This window comes from Oncorhynchus gorbuscha, linkage group LG03, assembly GCF_021184085.1.
Source record: "Oncorhynchus gorbuscha isolate QuinsamMale2020 ecotype Even-year linkage group LG03, OgorEven_v1.0, whole genome shotgun sequence".
In the NCBI taxonomy this organism is placed as follows: Eukaryota; Metazoa; Chordata; class Actinopteri; order Salmoniformes; family Salmonidae; genus Oncorhynchus; species Oncorhynchus gorbuscha.
Genome location: NC_060175.1, coordinates 27181037 through 27200544, shown reverse-complemented (window position 1 = coordinate 27200544; position 19508 = coordinate 27181037). Strand labels below are relative to the sequence as shown.

The window sequence follows — 19508 nt, the reverse complement described above, 5'->3', positions numbered from 1 at the left end:
GGTGAAACTTAAGTGCACCTCCCTATAATTCAAGGTTGCTGCGTTCACGTCAGGGGAACATAGCAGGGGTGAAACTTAAGTGCACCTCCCTATAATTCAAGGTTGCTGCGTTCACGTCAAGGGAACATAGCAGGGGTGAAACTTAAGTGCACCTCCCTATAATTCAAGGTTGCTGCGTTCAAGTCAGGGGAACATAGCAGGGGTGAAACTTAAGTGCACCTCCCTATAATTCAAGGTTGCTGCGTTCACGTCAGGGGAACATAGCAGGGGTGAAACCTTGGTGTTACTCCATACGATATGACATGTGGCTCTGTTCATGTCAGGGGAATGGAGCAGGAGTTAATGACTTTGTTGAAACTCCACATGACATGATTATTGTATTTCCATTTTGTTTTTGTGTGTGGTGTACTTGCATTCAGTAGCATCTATGAATCACATGATTATGCATAGTATTGACGTAAAACAGAAGAACTAAGGATACCAATGTGAGATTCTCTCTGGTGTTTACAGAACAACAAGTGCTGTGAGATTAGGATATCAGGATTCAAGGATGCTGTGAGATTAGGATATCAGGACATGCTTAGACAAAGCAATTATAATAGTAGAATGAAGGATAGCAATACATAAGAAAATGAATGGCTGCAGCATTGCTGTTATAATGAGAACATGATGTATGGAATGCTAAACATAAATTTAGGAAAGTGTGTATTCCTATTTTAAATGTATGTAGTTCTATCCTTGTGCTGTACTTATATTTTCATATTAATATCATATTTATACTGTTCCTCAAAAGTGACTACACCTCATCAATTTATAACTATTTTTACCAGAAAGGTGAGATTTTAACCTTTCTTGTAGTGTGCAGCATTACTTGTTTATGGTCCCCGTGATGAATAATTACTTTCGGGGATTACGTGGATTAGATTACATGTAGTTACATTTAACAGGTTTTAAAGTCAATCCCTGCTACAACTAGGTTCTGAAGTTTTACCTTTTTACCATCAAGGAAAAACTCTGGGCCCAAGGGGAATAAAACTTTGCCCCCACTTCTGGGACCTGTGGCCACCTCTGCTCAAAAATATAAATACCAAATTATTTACCCTCCAGAATATGTCTCCCCACCAAGTTGAGTTGATAACCCATAGCATTCAAAGTCAAGAGTAAAAAGTTCATTATGGCAGCGGCAGCCATATCGGCGGCCATCTTAGTTCACACCAGTATGTCAGATTAACTCAATCGCCAATTTCTCAGCCTCTCAATATCAGAGAAACACAAAACTTTGAATGAATAACAGACAAAGGTTTATGACAAGTTTTTGTGATTGATATTGATAAAAAAATTACTTAAAACATGAAAAGCATACATCACATTTGACTATAAAGGTGTGAAAAGGTTAATAAAATAAAAATGTGTTACTGCTTGACAGACAGTCTCTTCACAATCATTACCAATTTGGAGTTGGCACTTTTAAGTATATAAACATGTTGCCACTTTTAAGGCTCGGACACACCAATAGCTTTCGCCAACCGATAGTACTTAGCACCTCTGAACAGAGTGCCGGATGTAATTTGCAAAGTGAATGCAAACCGGTTCCTCATATAGAATCGTACAAAAATGTTGGCAGCCAGACATCCATCAGCAGGTGATGTGTGTTGTCCTTTAGGGTTAATTGTTATTTCCTATGTAATCAACTTATTTGCTGTGTATTAATGTTATTAACTATTAATACATGTTTTATTAACTGTTACATGTTATTACTTGTGTTATCACCTGTTATTACCTATCATTGCTTGTGTAATTGATATATTGTATATGTCAATATGCATATAATTGTAACTGCTATTGCCCATGTTACAAACTGCTATTACCTGTGTTATTGACTGTTATTACCCATGTTACTGTTATTACCTGTGTTATTGACTGTTATTATCCATGTTGCTGTTATTACCTGTGTTATTGACTGTTATTACCCATGTTACTGTTATTAATATAATAATAATAATAATAATATATGCCATTTAGCAGACGCTTTTATCCAAAGCGACTTACAGTCATGTGTGCATACATTCTACGTATGGGTGGTCCCGGGGATCGAACCCACTACCCTGGCATTACAAGCGCCATGCTCTACCAACTGAGCTACAGAAGGACCATTACCTGTGTTATTGACTGTTATTATCCATGTTGCCGTTATTACCTGTGTTATTGACTGTTATTATCCATGTTGCCGTTATTACCTGTGTTATTGACTGTTATTATCCATGTTACTGTTATTACCTGTGTTATTGACTGTTATTACCCATGTTGCTGTTATTACCTGTGTTATTGACTGTTATTATCCATGTTACTGTTATTACCTGTGTTATTGACTGTTAGTATATATGTTGCTGTTATTACCTGTGTTATTGACTGTTATTACCCATGTTACTGTTATTACCTGTGTTATTGACTGTTATTACCCATGTTGCTGTTATTACCTGTGTTATTGACTGTTATTATCCATGTTACTGTTATTACCTGTGTTATTGATTGTTATTATCCATGTTGCCGTTATTACCTGTGTTATTGACTGTTATTATCCATGTTACTGTTATTACCTGTGTTATTGACTGTTATTACCCATGTTGCCGTTATTACCTGTTATTGACTGTTATTACCCATGTTGCTGTTATTACCTGTGTTATTGACTGTTATTACCCATGTTGCTGTTATTACCTGTGTTATTGACTGTTATTACCCATGTTGCTGTTATTACCTATGTTATTGACTGTTATTACCCATGTTGCTGTTATTACCTGTGTTATTGACTGTTATTACCCATGTTGCTGTTATTACCTGTGTTATTGACTGTTATTACCCATGTTACTGTTATTACCTGTGTTATTGACTGTTATTACCCATGTTGCTGTTATTACCTGTGTTATTGACTGTTATTACCCATGTTGCTGTTATTACCTGTGTTATTGACTGTTATTACCCATGTTGCTGTTATTACCTGTGTTATTGACTGTTATTACCCATGTTGCTGTTATTACCTGTGTTATTGACTGTTATTATCCATGTTACTGTTATTACCTGTGTTATTGACTGTTATTACCCATGTTGCTGTTATTACCTGTGTTATTGACTGTTATTACCCACGTTGCTGTTATTACCTGTGTTATTGACTGTTATTACCCATGTTGCTGTTATTACCTATGTTATTGACTGTTATTACCCATGTTGCTGTTATTACCTGTGTTATTGACTGTTATTACCCATGTTGCTGTTATTACCTATGTTATTGACTGTTATTACCCATGTTGCTGTCATTACCTGTGTTATTGACTGTTATTATCCATGTTACTGTTATTACCTGTGTTATTGACTGTTATTACCCATGTTGCTGTTATTACCTGTATTCCAGGGGTTTCTGCAGCTGGCCCATGGCACCTCGGCACTGAAGGAGGAGAACAAGTAGAAGAAGGCCCAGGCCTGGATGATGATGTATGACACTGCAGCATATGCAATGACCACCTGGGTGGCATAACCAATCCCTGGGGATAAACAAAACTCATGTAAATCTAAGTGCACTTAAATATACATGTAAATGTACACAGTTTCCTGTTTGCAGGTTTTGTGTTTTCCATCCTGATGAGGTTGGCTTTGAGGGGATGTTGTTACGGCCGTGTATATCCCCCCTCAAGCCGATACCACGACGGCCCTCAAGGAACTTCACTGGACTTTATCCAAACTGGAAACAATATATCCTCAAGTTGCAATTATTGTAGCTGGGGATTTTAACAAAGCAAAGTTGAGGGAAAGGCTGCCTAAATTCAATCAACATATCGACTGTAGTACTCGCGCTGCTAAATCACTAGACCACTGTTACACCAACTTCCGGGATGCATACAAGGCCCTCTCCCGCCCTCCATTTGGCAAATCTGACCCCGACTCCATTTTGCTCCACCTTTGCTATAGGCAGAAACTCAAACAGGAAGTACATGTGCTAAGGACTATTCAACGCTGGTCTGACCAACCGAAATCCACGCTTCAAGATGGTTTTGGACTGGTATATGTTCCGGGTAGCTTCTGAGAATAATATTGACAAATATACTGAAACGGTGACTGAGTTTATCAGGAAGTGTATAGAAGATGTTGTACCCACTGTGACTATTAAAATCTACCCTAATCAGAAACCGTGGATAGATGGCAGCACTCGCGCTAAACTGAAAGTGCGAACCACCACATTTAACCATGGCAAGGTGACTGGGAATACGGCAGAATAGAAACAGAGTAGTTATTCCCTCCGCAAGGCATTCAAACAGTTAAAATGTCAGTATAGAGACAAAGTGGAGTCTCAAGTCAATGGCTCAGACACAAGACATATGTGACAGGGTCTACAGACAATCACAGACTATAAAAGGAAAAACAGCCACGTCGCGGATACTGACATCTTGCTTCCGGACAAGCTAAACACCTTCTTTGCCCACTTTGAGGATAACACAGAGCCACTGACGCGGCGCACTACCAAGGACTGCGGGCTCTCCTTCTCCGTGGCCGACGTGCTGCCCAGATGGCATCCCTAGCCGCGTCCTCAAAGCATGCGCAAACCAGCTGGCTGGTGTGTTTATGGACATATTCAATCTCTCCCTATCCCAGTCTGCTGTCCCCACATGCTTCAAGATGGCCACCACTGTTCCTGTACCCAAGAAAGCAAAGGTAACTGAACTAAATTAACTATCTAACACTTCTGTCATCATGAAGTGCTTTGAGAGACTAGTCAAGGATCATATCACCTCTACCTTACCTGTCACCCTAGACCAACTTCAATTTGCTTACCGTTCCAATAGTTCCACAGACGATGCAATCGACATCACACTGCACACTGCCCTGTCCCATCTGGACAAGAGGAATACCTATGTAAGAATGCTGTTCATTGACTATAGCTCAGCATTCATCGACATAGTACCCTCCAAGCTCATCATTATGCTTGAGGCCCTGTGTCTGAACCACACCCTATGGCAGGGTAGCCTAGTGGTTAGAGCATTGGACTAGTAACCGAAAGGTTGCAAGTTCAAATCCCCGAGCTGACAAGGTACAAATCTGTCGTTCTGCCCTTGAACAGGCAGTTAACCCACTGTTCCTAGGCTGTCATTGAAAATAAGAATTTGTTCTTAACTGACTTGCCTAGTAAAATAAAGGTTAAAAAAATATATATATTTGGTCCTGGACTTGCTGACGGGCCGCCCCTGATCAGCCCCCTCCTGTACTCCCTGTTCACTCATGATTGCGTGGCCAAGCACGCCGCCAACTCAATCATCAAGTTTGCAGATGACACAACAGTAGTAGGGTTGACTACCAACAACAACAAGACAGCCTACAGGGAGGAATTGAGGGCTCTGTGGTGCAAGGAAAATAACATTTTTTTAAATATAGGTTTCAAAATTATTGGAGGTGCCAATAATTTTGGAGGTGACTGTATGTACAGTGGGGCAAAAACTTATTTAGTCAGCCACCAATTGTGCAAGTTCTCCCACTTAAAAAGATGAGAGGCCTGTAATTTTCATCATAGGTACACTTCAACTATGACAAAATGAGAAAAAAAATCCAGAAAATCACATTGTAAGATTTTTGTATGAATGTATTTGCAAATTATGATGGAAAATAAGTATTTGGTCAATAACAAAAGTTTCTCAATACTTTGTTATATACCCTTTGTTGGCAATGACAGAGGTCAAACATTTTCTGTAAGTCTTCACAAGGTTTTCACACACTGTTGCTGGTATTTTGGCCCATTCGTCCATGCAGAGCTCCTCTAGAGCAGTGATGTTTTGGGGCTGTTGCTGGGCAACACGGACTTTCAACTCCCTCCAAAGATTTTCTATGGGGTTGAGATCTGGAGACTGGCTAGGCCACTCCAGGACCTTGAAATGCTTCTTACGAAGCCACTCTTTCGTTGCCCGGGTGGTGTGTTTGGGATCATTGTCATGCTTAAAGACCCAGCCACGTTTCATCTTCAATGCCCTTGCTGATGGTAGGCTTTGTTACTTTGGTCCCAGCTCACTGCAGGTCATTCACTAGGTCCCCCCGTGTGGTTCTGGGATTTTTACTCACTGTTCGTGTGATCATTTTGACCCCACGGGGTGAGATCTTGCGTAGAGCCCCAGATCGAGGGAGATTATCAGTGGTCTTATATGTCTTCCATTTCCTAATAATTTGCTCCCACAGTTGATTTCTTCAAACCAAGCTGCTTACCTATTGCAGATTCAGTCTTCCCAGCCTGGTGCAGGTCTACAATTTTGTTTCTGGTGTCCTATGACAGGTCTTTGGTCTTGGCCATAGTGGAGTTTGGAGTGTGACTGTTTGAGGTTCTGGACAGGTGTATTTTATACTGATAACAAGTTCAAACAGGTGCCATTAATACAGGTAACAAGTGGAGGACAGAGGAGCCTCTTAAAGAAAAGGTTACAGGTCTGTTAGAGCCAGAAATCTTGCTTGTTTGTAGGTGACCAAATACTTATTTTCCACCATAATTTGCAAATAAATTCATAAAAATGTGATTTTCAGGAATTTTTTTCTCATTTGTCTGTCATAGTTGAAGTGTAACTATGATGAAAATTACAGGCCTCTCGTCTTTTTAAGTGGGAGAACTTGCACAATTGGTGGCTGACTAAATACGTTTTTGCCCCACTGTATTGTATGGAATATTTCCCTTTGGCATCACCTGCTATTTACAAAACAAAATCCATCAGCACAGTACATACTGTACTATGAGGGTCCCTAAACTAAAATGTTCTTGCAGCTGTAAATATCCTACCATTATTCCTCTCTCTATCTCACACACACACACACACACACACACACACACACACACACACACACACACACACACACACACACACACACACACACACACACACACACACACACACACACACACACACACACACACACACACACACACACACACACACACACACACACACACACACATTCTATATGAAATTCTATTATTGCAGTAGTAACCTTCAAAGAGAGGGCAGAAGTGTCTCCAGCAGGTGATGCAGCCCTGCGAGGTGTACTGTCCCATGGCTGTCTCCAGGAGGAACATGGGGATCCCACAGGAGAGCAGGAACAGAACATAGGGAATCAGGAATGCACCTATGAGGAAGGTTACAAAGTGTTGTTATGCCTAACTTGATCCACATGCCGAGTGGAGGATGCCCTTCATGCCAACCTCATAAAATGTTAATCACATGGTCTAGACCAGCAGTTCCCAAACTGTGGGGCCTAGGGGGCGCATTTTTTTTTTAAGGAACTCAGTCTGGCTTTCAACTTACTCCTGAAAGATGTAATAGTAGAATGCACAAGGCGCAATTTCAAATTTGAGTAGTGTATAATTAGTTTTCCTATTTATAACTTTTTAGAAATCTAGATTAACTAGCCCATGTCAGCTAAGGTCTTTTAGCTAGGTTTTTTAGCCCATTGATGTTCTTGTAATGTTTGAGTCACTCAAATATCACACAAACACACATAAGACAATGCAAAATGTGAACAATTGCAGGAAATTTGCTTTGATAAACTCTGACCCCCTCTGGTGGCATTTGTTAAATGACACATAATATTGAATAATACCCTCATAAAGTACATTTCAGTCTCCAACTATAAGTCCTACAAACACATGCTTACTACAGTTAAAAAGGTAAGAACTGTGGGATTCAGATGAAGGTGGGGAGGTTCCCGAAAAGAGATTTGAGCGGTTTGTTATGAGATAAAATATGTCACCAATTACTGTTCCAAAGGGAATGTCTTTTTTGTTGTTGTTGGAAAATGACATTTCAAATCTTTTACCTAATGGTGGCGCTGTAAACACGGACAAATTTCCGTTGGAACACAGCCATTTTAAAACCAATCCAATCCAATTTTATTGGTCACATACCAGTGTTTAGCAGATATTATTAGCGAAATGCTTCTGCTCTAGCTCCGACAGTGCAGTAATATCTAACAAGTAATTGAACAAAAAAACAACATATACCCAATACACACAATAAGTAAAGCAATGGAATTAAGAATATATAAATATATGGACAAGCAATGTCAGAGCGGCATAGACTAAGATACAGTAGAATAGTATAGAATAAAGTATATACATATGAGATGAGTAATGCAATATTATTATTATTATTAGATTAAACATTATTAAAGTGACATTAAGCTGTTTTTCAGTCTCTTAGTCCCAGCTTTGACGCACCTGTACTGACCTCGCCTTCTGGATGATAACTCAGTGAACAGGCAGTGGCTCGGGTGGTTGTTGTCCTTAATTAACTTTTTGGCCTTCCTGTGACATTGGGTGCTGGCTGTAGGTGTCCTGCAGGGCAGGTAGTTTGCACCCGTTGATGCGTTGGGCAGACCGCATCACCCTCTGGAGAGTCCTGCGGTTGCGGGCAGTGCAGTTGCCGTATACAGCCCGACAGGATGCTCTCAATTGTGTATCTGTAAAAGTTTGTGAGGGTTTTAGGTGACAAGCCACATTTCTTCAGCCTCCTGTGGTTGCAGAAGTGCTGTTTGCGCAGAGATTGAATATGTCCATAAACACACCAGCCAGCTGGTTTGCGCATGCCATCTGGGCCGCAGCCTTGCGAGGGTTAACATGTTTAAATGTCTTACTCATGTTGGCCATGGAGAAGGAGATCCCAGAGTCCTTGTTTAGCGGGCTGCGTCAGTGACTCTGTGTTATCCTCAAAGTGGGCAAAGAAGGTGTTTAGCTTGTCCGGAAGCAAGACGTCGGTGTCCGCGACGTGGCTGGTTTTCCTTTTGTAGTCCGTGATTGTCTGTAGACCCTGTCACATACGTCTCGTGTCTGAGCGTGTGACTTGAGACTCCAATTTGTCTCTATAATGACGTTTTGAATGTTTGATTTCCTTGCGGAGGAAATAACTACTCTGTTTTTATTCTGCCATATTCCCAGTCACCTTGCCATGGTTAAATGCGGTGGTTCGCACTTTCATCCTGAAAGTTGGAGTAACAGTGGTCGAGTGATTTAGTAGCGTGAGTACTACAATCAATATGTTGATTGAATTTAGGCAGCCTTTTACTCAAATTTGCTTTGTTAAAATCCCCAGCTAAAATAAATGCAACTTCAGGATATATTGTTTCCAGTTTGCATAAAGTCCAGTGAAGTTCCTTGAGGGCCGTCGTGGTATCGGCTAGAGGGGGGATATACACAGCCATGACTATTACCGAAGAAAATTATCTTGGGAGATAATACGGTCGGCATTTGATTGTGAGATATTCTAGGTGAACAAAAGGACTTGAGTTCCTGTATGTTATCACAATTACACCATGAGTCGTTAATCACGAAACACCCCTGCCCTTCTTCTTCCCGGAGAGATATTTATTCCTGTCGGCGCGATGAACTGAGAATCCAGATGGCTAGACCGATTCAGACAGTATATCCCGAGAGAGCCATGTTTCCGTGAAACAGAGTACAGTATGTTACAATCCCTGATGTCTCTCTGGAAAGCAACCCTTGACCTGAGCTCGTCAATTTTATTATCCATGAACATGTTATTTATGAACATTAGCAAGTAATATACTTGGCAGCGGTGGGTGGTGTGCGCGCCTCCTAAATCGGACTAGAAGACCACTCCAATTACTGGCGTTGATTTGGGTCGGCCTCTGGAATCAGTTCAATTGCCCTGGGTGATACGAACAAAGGATCCGCTTTGAGAAAGTCGTATTCCTGGTCGTAATGTTGGTAGTTACCGCCGCCGCTCTGATATCCAATAGGATATTTTAAACATGCAGGGCTTATGCAATGTGCCATACCTTCATTTTTTTGTCTACATATCAGGAGAAAGCTGAAGTCTCTACCTACCCACTGATATAAATATATGCTGGGTCCGACGGGAATAATCTGGTGGGAAGTGAGCTGGCAACCAGAGGGTTGCTGGTATCAATTCCTTCATGCCATTGTCTGCCGTTGTGCCCTTGAGCTATGCACCCCACACAATTTTCAGAGGGGTTGGGTTAAAAGCGGAAATTAGTAAAGACCTTGTGTGCAATAAAGTGATCTTCATACTTGTTTTCCCTTTTACTGTTCACACCCCACACCTATTTAATGCATTCAATGTAGGTATCGGTATCAAACATTTCCTATCAAGCCATACCAGAGGAGATCAAATGTTGCTTCAATTTCACAAGCTATATAAATTTTACAAGCTCAGGTAACACAAGGTACCCTTAATCCTTAACCTACAATTTCCTTGCCCCCATGGAAATCGAATTAACATAATACAAAAATCCCTATAAAATCCGTCAGTTCAAGCTAGAGATATCTGTTTTTTTTCTCGCATGGGCTGCGTCTCAATCCACATCCACAGATATCATCCTTCCAGTGAAAAAGTAGCAGGACTGGAGCAGTGTTTGAGACTTCCCCGAAAATTGGTATTTTCACAAAAACATTTAAAGATGAGACTCTCACAAACTTGATGGTTTTCTCCATTTTGCTCTAGGACGCCCACAAGCCACAAGATTTGTCTGAAGGTCCCTGGTACCAGTTTTAAACATTTATGGAATTATATATGGAGATATTGTAGTTTAGTGCCTAAAATAAGGAGATAAATACATGTAAAAAACAATTCTAATAGTTTCCTGGTCTTTCTTATATCTCTCAGATATAAGACAGACACTTCAGAACAAACTTCCTTTAGATTTTTGGGGGGGATATCTGTTGTTCCATGTCGTGAATCCGTTATTCAATGTGTTTCTTTTGGCTAATAGCAGTAATGGCAAATTCAATGTTTCCTCCACTAATTTTTGTACATCATTTTTATACTTTAAGGGGTCTTAAAATTCCAAATCAAATAGCTAAATGATCTTTAGTATGACCATCTTAAAACAATTCCATATGTTAGATCAGAACCCCCGTCCCCCGGCTTAGACAGGGCTTAGACGCTATAGGGTTAAAGGGTTTCCAAGACATTTAATCATTACTTAAATAATATGTAGTTTATAAACAGTTTATAACTCCCTTAAAAGGTACCTTAATGTAAAGTGTCACCAACTACCCCCACTAAGATCACAATGAAACCTGTGGGGAAAGACAGTACAGTACCGTACAACCATATCAAGTCAAATATGAATTAAGATAAAAATAAATAATAAGAATAGCAAGGTTATTCTTTCCCATGGTGTTGACATGGCAATCAAGTTCACTTAGTCCATGACCCTAGTGTAAATGCAGTAGCAGTGTTCAGACAAAGTGTGCAGTTGTCTCGAGCGTGCGGTAGCGTCCCTTACCTCCTCCATTTTTGTAACACAGATATGGGAACCTCCACAAGTTCCCCAGCCCCACCAAGGTGCCTGCCACGGCCAAGAGGAACTCTAGCTTGTTGGCCCACTGGCCACGGTCTAGCAGCAACTGGCTCTTCTTTTGGCCCTTCACCAGACTGATGTCCTGGGCAGGCAGGTTATGACTGTGATCCTTTGGGAAATTTCTAGTCATGGTCACCAGCACACAGCAGTCTTTGGGTTAATAAAATTATACCGAAACCTTGTTTATTTAGGTGTTTGTTAAAAATCATAAAGACAAGAACCAAATTTGATAAATGTTCTCATTGCTTAATTTCCAATTAAATAGCCTATTACTCACTCTGTACGTTCTGAACCTAATCACTCACTCTGTACTTTCTGAACCTAGTGAACCACAACACCCCACCTCTTTAAAGTGATTTGGTGCCAATAGGCGTTCCGTCATCTGCAAGGAGTTGGGCATAGATAATGCTGTATCTTCAGGTTGCGCACAGAGATACCTTTGTCCCGTGGTATTCTCACAAGTGTCTGAGGAAGTTCTAATTTTGCATCCATTGTTCTCCCAGTGTGTAACAGCCTAAAACTACTCAGCTGATCCTTACTTGGCACCAGTACTAAGCTTCATTAATTTGCCCATGTAGGATTACCAACAGTGGACTTTTTTCTCACTTTCAGGTTTAAATGTATGGTTATATAGCACAATTAACTGACAATACTAAACCATTTGGATACTGTAGAGTGAAATATGCAGAACAAACATAATAACGTACTTACCCCTCCATTACCATTGCCTCCTCCCCCATCCTCGCAGTGGTCTGGGTCTGTGCTGTAACGGCAGACTGATCAGTATTCCCCTCAGACAGCATGCTCCTAAGCTGCTGCATACCCAGAACAAAGCAGAGATGTCATGAGTAGCCTAGACAACAAACTAGTCAAACAATTCATTTTTAGTAACTACCCTTCACAACTTTCATCATAATCTTCATACATTGCCTTGAGAATAGGGTGATGGAGGAGGCTGAAAAAAGTATAGCACAAATGAACGGATAGCCAGTCAGGCCTGTTGTATGAGCTTGTTATTGTGGTAAGAGCTGCTACAGAGGAAAACAACACAGAATAATTTCCTGGGAGTACTTTTCCACTGGGACCGAGCTGTTGGGGTCATTGAGATTGGCAAAGTCGCTAACAACTAAACCAGATAAGCTGAGCTGTCTCTGGTATGTCAGAGCTGGTCATTAGGCTTTGGTTATTTGGTAATCGGGAAATGCTGATCATGGACCACTTATTATGTTGTTATTTAAACATATTTAGTCAACAATCCCTTCTCTCCCTATTATATCTTTGTAAAACAAGAAACTTATCTGTGTTTTATTAAGATGTACAGTATACATAACACATTTTAATTGAATACATTACTGCAGTTTTTGTTCGTGTCAAGGTACAATTTTTTTCAAGTAGCGGTTCTCAGTTGCCAAAATTATTTTGAAATGCCATTCATTCACAGAAAATTATGGTGCAGGTGTAAACTTTTGACTATGTTGCTGAGTTGGCCTGGTTAAGTATCCACCATAGTTGCTGGAACCAGTCTGAACAGAACAATGTGAAAAGAAAATATATGAGCCAGCATAGTACAGTTTGGGTTGGCCCTATAGTGTGAATCAGACATACATGTACTGTATGTTCACCAGCTTGTGTCATCAACATTTAACCCACTGGTTTGGAAACAAACTGGATGGACTTCTCAGATGCTACCCAACCCTGGGATTAACACAGCAGAGAACTATTAAAGCTAAACATTACATATCATACATAACGTAGTTCAAAGGTGCACTCTAAACACATAAAAGGTTCCTGGAGTATCCTTCCGGGGTTGTTCAGATTGAAACTGTGGGGAAACCCCAATAAGTTCTTAGAATAACCCTTTTTAAGAACTCATTTTAATGGTTTCTTTTGGGGTTCATTTTTTAACTACCCCCTCCCCTAATATTTGTATTATTAATAATATGCATAAAAATAACAACAATAACATAATATTATAGGTGTCAGTGTTTATTATGATTTAAGAGGCAAAGCACAATTAAAAAATGTAAATATGAGGTCAACTCCCAGCAGAGCCCCAAGTATAATGGGTATATCTTCTGGCGTGTTGATGTTCTCCGTATCCATAGCCAGAATGATTTTGCAGTGCATGGTGATCCAACAGGTTTCCTGTTATATTCATCAGAGGTGGAGGGAGAGTGAAGTCTGTGAATCCCCAAAAAATGTATTATACAGATGATTGCCATGCACACAACAGTATTCATATAGTTGAAGTCAGAAGTTTACATAGTTAGGTTGGAGTCATTAAAACACGTTTTTCAAACACTCCACAAATTTCTTGATAACAAACTATAGTTTTGGCAAGTCGTTTAGGACATCTACTGTGTGCATGACACAAGTCATCTTTCCAACAATTGTTTACAGACAGATTATTTCACTTATAATTCACTGTTTCACAATTCCAGTGGGTCAGAAGTTTACATACACCAAGTCGACTGTGCCTTTAAACTGCTTGGAAAATTCCAGAAAATGTCATGGCTTTAGAAGCTTCTGATAGGCTAATTGACATAATTTGAGTAAATTAGAAGTGTACCTGTGGATGTATTTCAAGGCCTACCTTCAAACTCAGTGCCTCTTTGCTTAACATCATGGGAAAATCAAAAGAAATCAGTCAAGACCTCAGAAAAAAAATGGTATACCTCCACAAGTCTGGTTCATCCTTGGGAGCAATTTCCAAACGCCTGAAGGTACCACGTTCATCTGTACAAACAATAGTACACAAGTATAAACCCCATGGGACCACGCAGCTGTCATACCGCTCAGGAAGGAGACGCGGTCTGTCTCCTAGAGATGAATGTACTTCAGTGTGAAAAGTGCAAATCAATCCCAGAACAACAGCAAAGGACCTTGTGAAGATGCTGGAAGAAACAGGTACAAAAGTACATATATCCACAGTATAATGAGTCCTATATCAACATAACCTTAAAGGCCGCTCAGCAAGGAAGAAGCCACTGCTCCAAAACCGCCATAAAAAAGCCAGACTATGGTTCGCAACTGCACATGGGAAATAAGATCATACTTTTTGGAGAAATGTCCTCTGGTCTGATGAAACAAAAACAGAACTGTTTGGCCATAATGACCATCATTATGTTTGGAGGAAAAAGGGGATGCTTGCAAGCCGAAGAACACCATCCCAACCGTGAAGCACAGGGGTGGCAGCATCATGTTGTGTGGGTGTTTTGCTGCAGGAGGGACTGGTGCCCTTCACAAAATAGATGGCATCATGAGAATGGAAAATTATGTGGATATATTGAAGCAACATCTCAAGACATCAATCAGGAAGTTAAAGCTTGATCGCAAATGGGTCTTCCAAATGGACAATGATCCCAAGCATACTTCCAAAGTTATGGCAAAATGGCTTAAGGTCAACAAAGTCAAGCTATTGGAGTGGCCATCACAAGGCCCTGACCTCAATCCTATAGAAAATGTGTGGGCAGAACTGAAAAAGTGTGTGCGAGCAAGGAGGCCTACAAACCTGTCTCAGTTACACCAGCTCTGTCAGGAGGAATGGGCCAAAATTCACCCAACTTATTGTGAGAAGCTTGTGGAAGGCTACCCGAAATATTTGACCCAAATTAAACAATACAAAGGCAATGCTACCAAATACTGAGTGTGTATGTAAACTGACGCACTGAGGATTGTGATGAAAGAAATAAAAGTTTAAATATATCACTCTATACTATTATTCTGACATTTCATATTCTTAAAATAAAGTGGTGATCCTAATTTACATAAAATAGGGATTTTTTTTTACTAGGAATAAATGCCAGGAATTGTGAAAAACTGAGTTTAAATGTACTTGGCTAAGGTGTATGTAAACTTCCAACTTCAACTGTACCTTGGTCTTTGTGGTAAATGTGAATGAAAAAAAAAAACAGTTTTCACACCCATACCTTGTCCATAATGTAGAGACCTATGGGATATTCATTGAAGAGGTAAGGGAGGAGGATGGTAAATGTGCTCTGCATAACATACCAAAACCAATAGACATACCTTTGCATGCCTCCTCATCTGTACACCTACAGACCCACAAACAAAAGTGAGCATATCAGGTCACCTGCACCCAATACAGCTAGACTTCAAAATATTCTTATAGCCTACATATTCTTAGCTCTTTGATTGATATCCATTGAATTGTGGTGTCCATTTTTTAGAATGATATGCACAAATATGAAAAGATATATGGTATCATCATAAAACAATATCCATTTATATAATACAAAGTACAAACCTTACCTTAAATTGAGGAGATCTTAACATTTTTCAATGAAGTGCCTGCACCTGCTGTCCTTTCAAATTAAAATCCAAATGTTTCAGTTGGGCAGTTAGGTTCCTGCAAAAACACCCAACTTCGATGAACCCCACCTCCTATGGGGTACTTGGAATAAACTTTTGGGGGCAATTTTCAGTGCCAAGAACCCTAAAGTTCTTTGAAGAACTTTGAGGCTCTTAGAAGAACCCTTGTTGAACCCCTAATTATTAGAGTGTACAAGCAGGTGGTATCCAAGCCTTACACATAACAGTGGACACTACATCACCGCACTCCATCTCTTGCTCTTGGTCCTCATCTTTGTAGGTCACATTGATTTAGCACCTGTGTGTTTTATCAGTTTCTTTATGAAAATATTTAGCGAATTGCATGACAGTAGCTAAAGCAAGGGGCTATTAGCAACACACAAGTAGACTGCAAATTGGGCGGCAGGTAGCCTAGTGGTTAGAGCGTTGGACTAGTAACGGTTGCAAGATCGAATCCCCAAGCCGACAAGGTAAAAATCTCTCGTTCTGCCCCTGAACAAGGCAGTTAACCCACTGTTCCTAGGTCGTCATTGGAAATAAGAATTTGTTCTTAACTGACTTAACTAGTTAAATAAAGATAAAATTAATAAAAAATGCTGAGGCAGGCATGCCCTGAGCTCCTGAAGTGAGCGGGCGAGAAGGCCGACAATCTAGCCTTTTGGAATCTTGCTCCACGTTCCATTCAAATTGGGCACACTCCGCTCATATACTCTGATCAGGGACTGGTAAGCTACTTTTACAATCTTTCCTCCTTGGGGGTCTGCTTCAAAATAGCACTGTAGAAGTGACCAAACTAGTGTCACCTCAAGAACACTGGCCTATAGGATGTCAATGCTCAATAACATTCACAATGTTAGCTTCTGTTACACAGGATGGGTTCTTCTGTTAACACTACAAACATGAACTATGGATCCTAAGATCAGCTGCAACCTTTCCTCTAGCATCTTATATTACTTACACCAAAGGGAATAAAAACAATAAAAGCTCTTCTTTATTTGTGAGATTCCTCTTTTTGATACAATGGATCATTAGCCATGAAACAAGACAGACATATCAACACAGCAAGACAACTATATAAAGCATATTTACAGCTGGATCAAAATCTCTAGTACTTACAAGACCATGCTCTATGTACAAAAAAATGATAAAATGTGTTACACAGGCAGACACCAAGTGCATGCTCAAAGTAAGGTAGTAAACAATATTTCACAAGATTATTATGAAGTAATATTCCATTGAAATGTAAATACTACAATCTTACTGAGGGCAATTTTAACAGGTACAGGCAGCTATTGATCATTTCTTCCAATGGAATGATTCAGTGTAAAAAAATATGTTATGTTATTTTGATGACTATGTTCTTTACAGTTTAATTTTAATGTTGACATTACATTTAGTCACATACATATTTTTCGTACAAGTCACACTCTTCAATGGTTTATATACCATAATTATCACCAAATGGCATGTATTCACCATTATGGCATTCATGAAAAGAGTTGAATTGACCAAATGGCATGCCTGTTTAGTTTTGTATTGGGACAGGGACAGGACGGGTACAGATAACATCCTGTATTATACAGGTCATCTGCTCTCAGAGTGATGGTATATGCCATTTTTTATTCCCCAAATATAATGAGATGCTATGAGTTTCATCTTTCCACATTTCAACAGATGTAGCAAAAATAGCTTAGTTACAGTAGCTCCAATGAAGACAAGAGAAGACCTTCACTGCATCATACCCATATATATTATGTACATACCGAGAGACACATACTTACAAGAAATGCAAATATATACGAAGAAGAAACTCGCATAGCAAATTTTTAAGTTGAGAAAACTTTTGAACACTCACTTTTCTGTTTTCAGCAAGGATAGAAACATTAAGCATAGTTTCCCTTCATCTATACAGAGTCTCTCTTTGCTTATTACATTCATACCGCAGGTAAAACCAAGACCAGAGGGTGTCTCTCAAGGAGAGTCCTATAGAGTTCCTGGTGAGTCTCTGCAAGGTGTGTCCCTGACCTTTGGTCAAAGTCATAGTACTCAAGGACATTTGGCACTCAGTCAATATTAGTGTACATCACAGTCAATTAGTTTGGCCCACCCAAAATGTCTATCAACCAATCAGCACAAATTCCATTTCATACATATTATTATCACCATTAACATACAGGTTCAACAGGTTTCCATTGATCTGGTCTTATTGGAATAGAAGAGTGTTAGCTTAGCATGTGACTGGATGAAAATAACGGACTCCTGTCAATATCATCGTCACCCACCAGTGGATATCACACATGCATTCAATAGTAAATAAATAAATAAACAAAACAAAAACATTTAGAAAATACAGTACCAAGTCACTGTAACATTTCTTGGATTTGGGGCTACTTTGTTAGTACCTTGGTAACATTATGGCACTAAGTGCAGTATGGACTAAGAGTGGCATTTCGAGGGGCTGTCGAAGGAAAATGACTTATTTTCCCATAATCCCCATCATTGTGGCAAGAAACACCACTTGATGGCGATCTGCCCATCAGGCAGTTGTAATGAATTTACAGAAAAGAGGGCAAAAACCTGTTGTTTGAATTAAATTATGGTAAAACTTTATTTTAAGATACACATATTAGCCACTAAGTTGTAGTTTATACGTGTGTATATCAGAGGAGGCTGGTGGAAGGAGCTATAGAAGGATGGGCTCATTGCAATGGCTGAAATGGAATCAATGGAATGGAGTCAGTCATGTGGTTTCCATGTTTGATACGTTCCATTAATTCCATTCCAGTCATTACAATGAGCCCGTCCTCCTCCCACCAGGCTCCTCTGGTGTATATGCTGTACATAGCTCATAAAGGTCTTTATGTGTTACTGGCCAGTAGTGCTGAGCGATTAGTGCTTTTTGAGGTCGGTTTGGTTTCGGTTTGAGAAAATAATCACGGTTTTCGATTAAAAAAAAACATTAATGTGGGTTGAATGCTGTAAAAACACAGAAAACAACAATTGATGGTAGTGACTGCCTATTACTATCACTTATTAAGCTGTGGTCTGTCATTGTCATTGAAAGCAAGTCTAAGAAGCAGTAAATCGGTTTTATGTTAACTATTTTTATTCAAATCATTCTTAAATTTAGTTATGCGTCTTTTACTTTCGGTTTTGTACACCAGCTTCAAACAGCTGAAAATACAATATTTTTGTTTTTGGAAAATATATTTCACAGCGATTTATACATAAACTGAAATTAGGAAAACTATTAGAATATTAGCAACCAGGAAATGCCAGTGCAATTTCTGCATAGTGCATCTTTAAATAACATATTTTGGTAGAGTATATTCCATATTTGTTTTTAGTACGATGACTTTATTATTTATTATTCAAACCCAAATGATGGTAGTGACTTCCCATGACTATTTACCACTTTTCAATGCACCATCCTTAATCAGATATTTCAGTAGTGTATATTTAAGCAATAAATATAGTGGGTGTGGTATATGGCCAATATACCATGGCTACGGGCTGTTCTTAAGCGCGTCGCAACGTGGAGTGCCTGGACACAGCCATTAGCCGTGGTATATTGGCCATATATCACAAACCCCCAAGGTGCCTTATTGCTATTATAAACTGTTACCAACGGAATTAGAGCAGTAAAAATAAGTGTTTTGTCATACCCGTGGTATACCATGGCTGTCAGCCAATCAGCATTCAGGGCTCAAACCACCCAGTTTATCATTTTTTATGATTTATTATTTAATCCCAAATCGTCATCACATTAGCAGCCACAGCCAGCCAGCCAGCCAGCCAGCCAGCCAGCCAGCCAGCCA

At 39.8% G+C, this 19508-nt stretch overlaps 1 protein-coding gene across 3 annotated transcripts in view; it reads right to left on the bottom strand.

Moving 5' to 3' along the window:
• Positions 1–12389, bottom strand: part of LOC124029948 (sodium- and chloride-dependent GABA transporter 2-like) — a 41935-nt gene extending 29546 nt beyond the window's left edge. The window contains exons 1-5 of one of the 3 annotated variants that reach the window (XM_046341487.1): positions 12284–12380; positions 12070–12173; positions 11284–11480; positions 7009–7143; positions 3396–3536 (exon numbers count right to left, since the gene is read on the bottom strand). In XM_046341487.1, the coding sequence (XP_046197443.1) occupies positions 3396–3536; positions 7009–7143; positions 11284–11480; positions 12070–12161 (565 nt within the window). In that variant the 5' untranslated portion in view covers positions 12162–12173; positions 12284–12380. Of the gene's footprint in view, positions 1–3395; positions 3537–7008; positions 7144–11283; positions 11481–11635; positions 11831–12069; positions 12174–12283 lie in introns of those variants that run through there. The other 2 variants (XM_046341489.1, XM_046341495.1) reach the window with 2 other exon arrangements.
• Positions 12390–19508: the final 7119 nt, after the last annotated feature.